The following is a 12,735-nucleotide window of genomic DNA, read 5'->3' on the forward strand; positions in this document are numbered from 1 at the left end:
ACGTGCAAGATAGCAAGCAGACTATCTCCGGCGTTCGGGCGCGTTAATGGATCTGCGTAGCGATTTTCGCGTGTAGAAACATGATGACGATGAGACAATGATGCGGCACAGCGGGGCCGACGCGTCACACCCGAAGGAATTCCGAGGAGCACCACCAGGATGACCTCGTCATCTTTCTTTCGGCCGCCAAACCGGACGATGATTTACGAGCGTGTATTCCGTCGCGGGAATTTGTCAGTCCGTTTCTCGACGCTGCCTATAGGTGTTCTCTCGCCCATCCGATATCGATCTTCTTTTTACATACATATACATATGTACTCCGTTTGTATGCACATAGATGTGTAAATTGAAGTCCTGGCGAGATGAGCGAGAGCAGCGTGGATGGCCGTGGTCTTTCGTTCCCTTCGCGCCGAGAAAAAGTAAGTCTTAATAAAGTTGAGACGAGATAAATTGGTACATTAGCATCTCGGCTGTGATTCATGGTGACGTTTTCTAGGCAGGGCAGAGAGGGTGGAATAGGGTGGCCGGGGACCGGGCTATGATGTATCGTCATTAACATCGGTTTCGTATTAGAACAAATACGTCCGTGTTTTTAAGCTCTAAAAGGCGCGACGTGTCTCGGTGTAATAGGACGTAATACACCCCACGATGAAGTCTTTTAAACTTTGTTCCTGTTCGTACGGCGGATCAGATGATATAACCATTAATGAAATATATTCGAGCATTACGAATGTCATGTTTTTAAAATGATGAAACCTTGATTCATACTAATTGACGTATACGCCTTACGAAAGAAATTTTATTCTGTTTTCAGAAATTTATTCGTTTTCTAACAAAAAATCTTCTAAATTTAGTTTTTTTTTAGTACCAGCAGGATAAAGTTATATAAAAGAGAACTCTGTAATGCGTTTATTTTAATCGTTATATCAGATCAGTGATTTTTTTTTATTAAAAAATGGATGATACGATATAAACTTTTGGCATGTCATATAGAATTAATAGAAATACCCTGTTAAAAAGCGAAAATGTTATATATACAAATGTAGAATATCAATTTGACATTTGGATAATCATAGAATACCATATATCATTATTCTAGTTTCAAATAGATACTGACATTTGCATAACTAAAATTAAATTTTCACAAAAATTTTACTGCGAAATTTATAAAGTATATATTAAGAGATGTAAAACACAAAAGGCCTACGGCTATTTATAATATTCAATTTTTAATTTGAAATCAGGTTACGATCATCAGTTGACTTCTAAGTACTCTTATCTTTAGATGTTCTCGTGATAAAAATAAAGATGTAGATCTTAAAAGTTAATGCAGTCTTGTCAAACATCATAATCGAGGTCTGTAATGAATGTACGGATAAATAACTGCATGTTTCACGGAATGGAAGGTAAATCATCCCCCGTCGCTTGGTGGAGCTCGGTCACAGGCTGATGCGAAACAAAGACCGCGACAGGGGGGCGAGTGCAACCCCCGCTCGTTCACGGTCGCCGTAATTCACAGTTTGGTGGCGCGTTTATTAACGGCGGCGCGGCGTCACTTCGGGCTACGCCTTTTTAATGATTTATCGTGCACGCGCCGAGACATGCGTAGCCCTTTTGCGGGCCAAAGTTCGACGTCTTCCTCGGAGCCCCGCGGGGCCCTTTCCCTCCTTCATCTTCCGCCAGCTGCCGATCGGTGAGAAGTGCAGATGGAGGCGCAGATGTTGCGTTTCAACCCTGTCACCGTTCGTAACTGCATAGTTCCTCTTCTTGTTGTCGAGAGACGTCTTCCTCCTCTTCGCGTTAGGCGAATTATTAAATCGGATATGACCGACAGCTTTTCCGTTCGCTTTTAAGATAGAAATTAAAACTATTATAGAACAACGTCTGAGACGCGAAAATGACAATGGAAAACAAGATAAATACAGAAAGAACAGTTTTGCTGAGGCATCTAACATTTTAACTAAATACAAATCTGAAAATAATTTTGTTGAATCAAAATCATCATCAAAATAATTATATAAGATGTTCAAATTGGTTGCTAGAATATCAAAATATTTTAAAACACTGTTCATCATATTTGAGATTCTTACAAAGTTATTTTCAGATCTAGCTAAATTTTTAGATATTTCAGTAAAATCGATTAAAAAAGAAAAACGTTCTTTCCATGTATAGGCTGAAATGGATGAATAGCAAACAATTAATGTAACAATGTTACAATTGTATCTGAATGAACGACTGTTATATGAGAAAATATTAATCTAAGATTGAGTAATCGAGGATTAATCAACAGAGACAAGCAAATGTTGTTTTCTTTTAACATGACTTCATCGTGATGCGCAATACTGATCGCTTCTGTCAATGCGCTCGGCGTACTGATCGCGGCAGTTTTTAGCGAGATTGAAATGAGCCTTGCGTGGATATACTGAGCCGAGTAATAAAGGATACTACTCATTATCGACGGAGAGTAATCGATGGTTTTATGACTCAGGTTCTGCCACGATGTGTACGCCTGGCACGATAAAAAGATGCCGGATAAACCGAATACTGGACAGACGATAAAGCGCGGTGAAAAACGTTTAATTGGACTAGATTGTGGACGGCCGAGGTGGTTGGAGCGTAGATGACCGGTTTGCGCAGGCACGTAAAGTATTGACGGTAAACTTCGGAAAATTCTGCCTCACGTTGAGAGCGCCAAGCCGTACGCTAAATTGCTCCCCCGATGTATTACCAGGAAGGGCGTACGGAATTTAGAGTACGCGTATCCTCTTAACGCCGAGGTTACGCCGCGGCGGAAAGAAGGTCGCTATATACTCGACATCGAGGCTTTAATCGCGTAACTGTACCCCGCTGCCCGTTCTAACCCTTCATTAGGCGCGCATCTACTTTCTGTGATTTTTATTTTAGCGACCGTCCGTACCGGCGCGAATATCGTACGTACATAAAACGCGGCTTAAATTAATCCGCGTGTAATGGTCTCACAAGGTTACTCCTCGATCGTTCCCGATGCTGATGGCGCGTGCGCTTCATCTGCACTAGAGGAGTACATGAGATGGGTACGATGATTCCTGATGTACGAAGCGGGAGATGGGGAGAATATTAATATTTTGCAACTGTAAAAACGTACGCTGAAAATAATCTGACGAATTTTCTGATGAGAAAAATTAATTTTTAAACATCACAAACGATATCGTGAACATATAAGGAATCTTAATGCTGAACAATGCTGCAAAAAGTTTTAACGTTTTAAGAACCAATTTCAGTGTGCTACGTAATTATTTTGGTGATGCAAGAAAATTATTTTCAGATCTGTATTTAGTTTTAAGATACATTAGCAAAACTGTCCTTTCTGTGTAGACTCAACTATATATACTCGACAAAATGAGCTTTATAAATTATATATAATTATGATTTCATATTCGAAGCGAACTCTCTTCCTCTTTCTCTCTCTTGACACCAATGGACTTTAGTCCCGGACGGGTTCATGCATGCGATACACATCCCGCGAGCACGGGCGGCCCAGGAAGCCATCTTGTTAAACTCCAGGGATTTCCGGGCAAGGACGAAAGGATCATTAGCGTCGAGCCGGATTCATCGCTCATACGCGAGTTCCCGTGCGATGAAAATTGCATGAAGAAAAGACAGACACGTCCCGTCCTGTCGATATAAATAAAGTATCGAAGGGATGGACACACTTCGGCTCATCCGAACACAACGACGAGCGAAATGAAAAATGCCGAGACGGCCGATCAATGTAAATATATTCATGACATGGGGTGGCCGAGCGGCCACAGGGATGCCGGGATATACATATACGCGTGTACGATGGGGTTTTATAGGATGGGGTTCGCTGAGGACTCGATGGCACTTGGACGGCACATAATTCACTCTTTGGCAGCTCATTACAATTTAAAAAGACCTTTGTCAGTACACTACTCGTGATTTCGTTCACGGTCTCGTGGCGCTCGCGTATCGCCGCACCTTCGGTGGCAGCTAACGATGCTCTACTTAGTTCTTTCGTCATGTGTTAAGTTTTCAATATGAAATTAGAAACGTAAATTAAATCCGGTTACACCATGTTAAGAACTTGCGCCAATTTAAGTCAAATCAATTTAAATATTTTGTTAAACTAAATAATATCTTTAAATTAAATATTTAAAATATAAAGCGTTTATAATTTCTACACTTACATACGTTTGAAAATCTTTTTTTAACAATTATCTACTAGAAAAAAGAGTAATCCCGCTGTTGTGACAGTATAGGTATCTTCCTGCACGTGTCACATCCAAAATGTAATCTAATTAATTATATTCATTATCTCGACAATAATTTTGCCGTTATGCACGATCGACTTTTACCGCTAGGAACGTATATCACAGATTATTATCCTAATCACTGACGGATCAATAATGACGAGTTCGTTTTCTCTCGTCCGCGAAACCGGTTTGAAACAAAGAATGACGATAGGCCAGGAGATTTCTAATTTAAGTCGTTCAAACGGCCACATTGAAAGAAAAATAACTACGTACGCGTTTTCAAAACTGATTCCGTTCATTATAGTCAATTTCTTTACATCGATAATTTTGAATTGACATACAAAGATGTATACTGATTTATGATGCAAGAACATATACGTTTATTGGTATACCGAGAAACTGATATTTTTCCTAATGATACAGTAAAAATATAAATGTGTAGATATAATAATTGTGTGAAGAATAAATTTGTTTTCGAAATTTGTTATGATATTTAATATTGAAATAAGTTTATAAAATTTTCTGTTTTAAAATGTAACAGTTCTATATTGATATATATTTTCAAAACGAATATACAAAAACAATATTAGTAACAAAGCCGTTACTCCTTTTCTCAATATTCATCTCTCCAATATCACGTAAAAATAACAGGTCTCCGGTCTTTGATGACTAATTACTTACACGCATAAACTAAAAAGTACGCGCTGTAAGAATTTATGCAAAACTCCGCTAATCGGTGAGCGGCCCACAAGCGTTTGAGTGCCCGATTATCTCGTTGATTACGCACTTCGCTCGCGTTTTATACTTTAACACGTTTGTTAATCACTCTAATCCGCCTTCGACGAGCATTTGCGAACCCGGCAATCCGTGGGAATAATTACTACGTACGCCGCTCGTAACGTGTGCCTTTTTACGCAACGAAATGCGCGCGAGATTGCGACACCTTTTGTCCCGACGTAACACACGGAGAGTCGAAACCGGACAGAACCGGGTGGTAAAAAGAAAAAAACAAAAAGACGAAAAGAGAGCGTGTGTGCAACTGCGTTCCCGCGGGATCGGAAGGAGAAGGAGAAGCTCGAAATTGATATGTATTCCATGCCGCGCCGCGTCCAATCTATCGTGGGTCAAGCAGGCGGAATTTTAAGCGCGGTTTGACGTATGCGCGTGTACGTACGTGCGTATCGCGTGCTCGGCCACTGGGTGTCGAAATAGCCTCAGACGATGAAACTGTGCGAAACACAGTGGCCGATCGGCCCCTGGATCACCTCCTTGCATTCAGAAACTTACGAGGGCATAAAGTATCCCCGATGTCTTATATCGTCGAATACACGCGTATTCGAAGATACGTGTGCGCGCGCGCTTCTTTCTATTGTGTAAAGGGGTGGTGCGCGGCCACGATGCCCAACGAGGGTTGGGCGGTGGTCATCGTTGGAAAATTGAATTTCGTCCCTGAGGGCCTGTCGGATGAAGTATGCTGACAGTTGGAAAATTTGCGTTTAACCGCGCGCACGCGACACCAGGCACCAAAATATCCCCGGGAAAATCTTCCCGCCATCGTTCTCTCTTTTTTTTCACTTTATTCTCTCTTTTTTTGTCAGAAGTGCGCTTGAAACGTGCGAATTCCGATATCGCGAGACACTCGACGATTATTTGAAGATATGGACTTACCGTGAGGCACCCATCCATGATGACAGTTCTCGCAGTAGCGCAGATGACGTTTCCCGGGTGTGAAAGATTCGCAAGAGCAGCCGTTCACCGTACAGCGGATAGACTGCAATCAGAAACAAGGTCGTCACTGTAGAGAGACTATTAAGTTACAGAGAAAGTATCATATAACATTTAGGAAGAGTCGTTATAGCGGTGTCTATTCAGAAGGAAGGTTTCGTCCATATTCCACGTATCTCAGTTCAGTACGGATTAAGGGACGATTGCCGTAGGCAAGTGGAAAATGGACGACAGGGGGTTCTTGGTATATTTTGAGTGACCGTTTGGCGTAACGTCACCCCAGAGGAAGCTCGTAAGAGACAGGCTCGTCGGATTTTAAGGAACCGTGAATATTTTCCGCCCTTCGGCTCAGAATTAACCCCCTGGGATCGACCGTCCAATACCGCCTCCTTCCTCCTCGAAGAAGAGGAAAGGAACCAACCTCGCGTATCGGTATTACTTTATATGTATATACGAGAACGTGGTATAGAAAACTTTATTCGCCGCGCTGTTGCAAGTTACCTGCAGGTATGTACCTACATCGAGATATCGACGTACCTCGTCGCCGCCGTACTGCATCGAGACGAGAAGGCGGCATGGCATCCCTTCCCCTTCAACACCCATGTCTATTATAGATCTGAAAGTTCGCCCACGAGCAACACGAATATGCACTAGGAAGTTCGATTCGCAATTATCGCGCTAATGCACTTGGGGGACCGTTCGAGATTTTACGTAACACCACGTCATATCGCTCTTAGATACTGCGACTTAATTTCATTTACTCTTTTAATAATACAATATAGCAACAAATATATAATTTTACTTTTGTTAACAGTTTCAATAAAATATTGAAAATTTTAGTTATACTAAGATAAAATGTACTAAATTTTAATAAATATTTGTTTAATAGTAGTAGCTAAATATTCAGTGAATGTAAACGAGTATTTATTTTGTTTAGAACTGTATTAATTTTTTCAATTACCATTTTTTTATTTAATAAATACATATTTATGTACCGTAAATAAATTAAGTTTGTACTATTCAAATATTTATTAAAACTTAGTACATTTTTTCTCATTGTACACATAAATCTGAAAATAATTTTGTTTGAATTATTAAAATAACTGTGTAAGAAGCTCAAAGCTAAATAGCTAGAATATTACTAAAATATTAAAAGTTTTTGCAACATTGTCATCAACACTTAAATGTTCTACATAATCATTTTAATGATTCAATAAAATTATTTTCTGCTTTTAATTATAATAATTTTATAACTACTTCAGCAAAACCATTCTCTGTACACGGCTCTTAAATCCTTATTATTCTTTATAAAATTATTTAATTTTATTTTAAAAAATAACAAAAGAATTTAAAATTATTTTTCTATCTCTCTCTCCAATTATTTTCTTGTTTAATCTCTGTTCGTTAAGATCAATTCAACTTGAGAGAAAGTTTAACTTCTTTTTCTAATAAACACATAAATAAATATACACTTTCCTAACTTTATCTTCGATCACGATCATCACGCATCTTCCATATCAGCGAAAACACAATTTTCCGAGAGACGCAACCCTCGGCGACGTTCGCACGGGTAATAATTTGGAATCAGGGGCAGTTCTCGCTGCCTTCGTCCCTCGTAAAACGGCAGCGCGTTTATATAAAGAGGCGAAAAAAAGGGAAGAGAACGTTGGGAGGGGTAAAAAGTTGTTTCACGGCGGTGTTAGACGCCGACGCTACGTTGTGTTGTCGTCATAACGCCGTTACGGCGTTACACAGCAGCGTTAATATAAAGACAAATGAAGCGACGCCACGGTGCACGCTGTGCCGCCTCCTGCTCTGCTCGGCTATGTGTCTTTATATAGACAGTATCCCGTGCCACCGTGAAAAACGCATCCGCTGGGAATCTTCTGTCGCGCGAAGAAGCGATGCGCGAAGACGATGGTTCGACAAAATTTCGCAAGCGGTAAAATTTTATTAGCCACACTGCGGGTTATTTATTCGGAACGGCGACAGATTATACGGCGATATTAGCGGAGTTGCTCCGCGTAAGAGGGAGCATTACATCAGAATAAAAAAACGTGCGCGGTATAACGTCTTGCGCTTCGCAAGCGACTTTCTTCTTTCGAGGCGGATTTCATTAATAGCCTTTACATTATACTTTTATCCAATTTATTAATGTAATTTTCAAATTTTTTTTAACTGTTATGGCTCTTTTAATTTTTCCTCTTTATTTTATAAAGCAAATTTGTGATAATCAACTAAAATAAAGCATATCTTTTTTATTTTATTTATATGTGCTTATTTTTTATATACGTGATTTTTTTTAAATTTGTTTCTCAACATATCTTTTACAAGTAATTGCGGAAAAATATGTGATTAAAGCATTGTAAATGTTAATTTGATAAGAAATAGGTCACTGATATATAAAGATAAAATTCAACTGTGAACAAAAATATATTTGCTGACGATCTATACAGCGTTTATATATTATGTTATCGTAATATTGTACGCGTGTAACACTTCCTGGATCTTTCACTTCCGTCTGGCACTGTCATTCTATTTGTCTTGCGAACGTGATAATAGACCAGCCTCGCGATGACGAATGCCATTTCTCGAGTTACACGTACAAAAGGTGTGTCGTTTATTCGTTCCAGTTCTTTTTCATGATATTCCAAGCCGACTTCTCTTACATACGTTTGAATCAAAGTCTAGTTCACGTATCAAGTCCGATCAATGTGCTGATATGCATATCGAGTTTAAAGTAATGAATTGAATAACCAGAAAAGAAATGATTCCTATACACACACAGAAAGTACGATTTTTCTGAGGTATCTAAAAATTTAACTGGATACAAATTTGAATAGTTTTGTTGAACAAAACGATTATGTAAGTCGCCCAAATTGGTTAACATGACATAACATTTTTTTACAGCATTGTTTACCATTAAAATTTCTACGCAATTATTTTAATGGTTCAATAAAATTATTTTTTAATCTGTATCTATCTAAATTTTTAGATACTCTAGTAAAATCGTTCTTTCCATGTAGTCATAGAATAAGTCGATTTTTGCACCTCAACTCTGTTTTTAAATTATTCATCGTTCAAGTTCGTTGTTCACACTTATAGCCTCAGGTTTCTTCGGCACATTCAACTGATATAAATTTAAATGAGTAAATTGTCTACCCGCTGATACATCCAAAAATATATACAACTCTAACAGATTACAGTCCCGTAAAACTTGTACCGTGAATAATTTATAAAATAGTACCGTTTATAAAAAGGAAGTCGTTTAATATTAAAGAAGAAAAATGTAAAACTGTGCCGATATAATTATGTATAAAGGTTCTGCGACCCCATAACTAATGTAAAATAACTTTTTTTCAAGTTACTTTTCATGACTCATTACTCCACTATTCCACGGTTGGTATATAACGCGGATCTGCCAGTGCGATGGATTCGCCAGGTTCTGGCTCGAGTGTCTCTATCACCTCAGTCGTTCCCCTTTTACTTTCGCGTACTGTCTTCTGGTATCGCGCCATACAGAAGGCAATAACATTTTTACGAGCCTCGAAACATTTATTACCACCTGTAAGCTGCCACGCAGTTTTTTCATCTTGCTCTTTCCCTGATACGTACTCGCTTCTTAAGGAGAAGTGAGCGTGTGCGTATGTAAGTATCACATGTATGTAGGTATGTACTTCTTGATGATTATACTTTCGATTAGAACGATAACAGCTCTGGGAACGTCTACTTAAAGACTCTTTCCATTCTCCGACGCGATTAATATCCCGGAAGCGGCTCCAACGACAACTTTGTTCCATCGTTAATGTTTGTTGCTACAATTTTTATCGACACCCTTTCATTTAGAGCTACAAACGGATAATACACTCCGCTCAACCATACTTCTAACATCCCAGTTTAAGAGATTAGAAATATATGGAAAAGTGATTTTTTTATTATTTTGATAATCCATAAAAATTATTTTCAAATTTGTATTTAGCTAAATTTTAAATACTTCAGTTTTTTTTCGTGTATGTATTGGTCATCGGAAATATTCTTTCAAACTAAACTTATATTTGTAGAAAGAAAAGAGAATGATTATGCATGTACATACTGAATAAGAAATAAGAAAAGAAATATCATAATAATGTAATGTTGAATATGTTAAAATAATATATAAGGTATATAACCTCTATAAAAAGTGCTTAAAATTGAAAATTTATACTTTTTGTATAAAACTTATTACATACATATGGAATAGTTCCACAAGATCAATACGTATTATATTTAATAATACAATTTCATAGTTTAAATAAAAGCGTTATCATTTTATCTCAATAATTTTTTAAAAACATCTACTTTTTATTGAAAAAAATTTTTATTCTGGTTTTAAATCGTTGCTAAACTTTGATTACTTTCAATACATTACAAAAATCTAACTTTTTCATAATTTTTTAACTCTAAAAACTACGTAATGCCTGTAAAAATTTACTGCAGAATATATGAACAAAATAAAAACTTCTACATTATGATAACTCTTTCGCACGAATATTTTTTCTTCTAAAAATGTCGGATGATATCGACATTCAGTGAGTATTTATCACATGTCAGTGGATTTGTGTGTACGTGCTTTTGAGATCCGTGCTACGTTCCCTCGCACAACAAAAGTTGCGCGCAAAAAGCTATTACGGAACGCCCGCGTACCCTGCCAAATCGTAATTAACGGGGCGCAAGGTGTATGGTATTTAGGACGCGCTCCATCCTTCGGATGTGCGCGTTGCGTTGCATTGCGTTTTCCGTTGCATTACAGCGCTTAAAAAGCCTTGCGGCGCGCGTGCTGAAATTAGCGTTCACGGCAGCTGGCTTTTTTATCGATCGAAAGAGTAAGAGAGATGGAGTCGCTTAACTGCGCGCTCCCGAGAGCTCCGTCCACCGATCAATCGATCGAGCCTGTCATACAGATCGTGATCGATCGCATCCCCGCGGCTAAAAATTCTCGGTCGGTCAAGGTTTCCGGAACGCCAGTTCCGGAATTTCGCGAAAGAACGCAATAGTTTTAACTGATGCGCTATAATAAACAAACGCGATAATGATGCGTATAGTACATTATGTATGTTCATGTATACAGATGTTTTTCGACTTTCTATGCTTAATAAAAAGTTGAAACATGTAGTGGACCTATATATGAAGTTAATATTATCATTTGTATAATTATTGTTTTTTAAAATAGAGAGAGAGAGATATATATTATATAATTTTTATTCTTTTTAACTCTTACATGCCCTATATTTATACATTTTTTTGTATATTTATCGTTATTTTATTGCTTATTCAGACTTTCTTTTGTAATTGCGGTAATACTATTTCATGACAATTTGATCGACAGATACAAGAGAGAGATTATAAAAAAAATATTCATCATTTATAATCTCTTCTCATTAATTATAATTCTCTTAAAAGAATAAGAATGCTCGATAAAATGTTAAAATGTAAATGTCACGATAAAAAATATGTGTCGCATAAATCATCTTATAAAAATTCACTTTAAACTCTTCTTGTCTCTATAATTTTGAGAAATGATATAGAAACAGCATCCTACAACATCATTACGCGGTTATCGAGTTGTCATTATAACGATAATCACACAGGGCGTGCATTAAGCGCGATTGAGGAAATACGCCGAAATCAGTTGGAAAGCGCGTATACGCAACACAATGATGTGTGCATAATATATGACATGACGCTAGCGCGCAATCAATCCGACCGCCCGCATATGCTCAAGGGACGAACGGAATAATATCGCAACTTATCACGGTATAATAATTAATTGCGCGGATACGGATTACACGAGTTACGCAAAATTTCCATTCAATAACGTCCGCTATCGTGGTAATTATTATCAACGCCGAGCCAACGACACAATTTCACAGTGCACCATTGTGTTCCGCGCGCGTCGTCTCCAAGAAACTAATATCGCCTAACAACAAATCAGATCTCTTGACATTCCACTAATTATCATTACTTGAAAACAGTGTACGGACGTTCGTCATTTGCGTCATTTGAGGATGATAATGGTTATTATTATTCGGAATAATAATCAAGCGTCAAGTGAATAAAGAAAGAGATGATGGACGAGACTTGAAGGGGACGTTAAATATCGCTGTCAAGCATCCTCTTATTTAATTGACTAGTAATTTCAACTTAATAATTTTCCTTATTGACAACTTTCTATCGTAATTTTATTTATAATATAGTTGCATGAAGAGAATATTTTCTTATGTTTAGACATATTTAAATTGAAAAAATATACAATAAGAGAATTCTATAAGAAAGAATTAAAACGAGTCTTTTTTTTTTCATGTAACATCACATATGCAACATTTCTCGTTGCGATTATAAGATAGATCGTAGATTGTAACTCCGAAATAAATTGAGATTTCATTACGATGAGTTCATCAACGTTTCCGCGTGGAGCGGAAGATTAACGCGGATAACACCAGTGCTTGTGGCCCGACCGCAAATTTCGACCGATACGCCTGTCGATTACAGGAAGCGCAGGCGTAACGCGAAAGTGCCGAAAACTCGACGGCTCTCGGCGACGATGATGCCGATGATGCTGATCTGATACTACAGCCGTTGCGCGCTGCACAAATCCGACGGCGCCCGGCCGTCGATTTCGCACACGCTCGTGTTTAATGAACAGGGCTAATCTGCACCGATTCGAAACGCAACGCTAACAGGGTATACACACACCAACTCGTTCATCGTGGCAAATTAA

The 12,735-nt window shown here is 38.2% G+C and overlaps 1 protein-coding gene across 1 annotated transcript in view; it reads right to left on the bottom strand.

The window, feature by feature from the left end:
- Nucleotides 1-5,467: 5,467 nt before the first annotated feature.
- The window catches only part of LOC108780128 (uncharacterized), a 96,835-nt gene continuing 89,567 nt past the window's right edge, over nt 5,468-12,735 (bottom strand). The window contains exons 3-4 of the mRNA XM_018547722.1: nt 5,922-6,024; nt 5,468-5,535 (exon numbers count right to left, since the gene is read on the bottom strand). Of these exons, the coding sequence (XP_018403224.1) occupies nt 5,468-5,535; nt 5,922-6,024 (171 nt within the window). The remainder of the gene's footprint in view (nt 5,536-5,921; nt 6,025-12,735) is intronic.

Source organism: Cyphomyrmex costatus, unplaced genomic scaffold (assembly GCF_001594065.2).
Source record: "Cyphomyrmex costatus isolate MS0001 unplaced genomic scaffold, Ccosl1.0 scaffold685, whole genome shotgun sequence".
In the NCBI taxonomy this organism is placed as follows: Eukaryota; Metazoa; Arthropoda; class Insecta; order Hymenoptera; family Formicidae; genus Cyphomyrmex; species Cyphomyrmex costatus.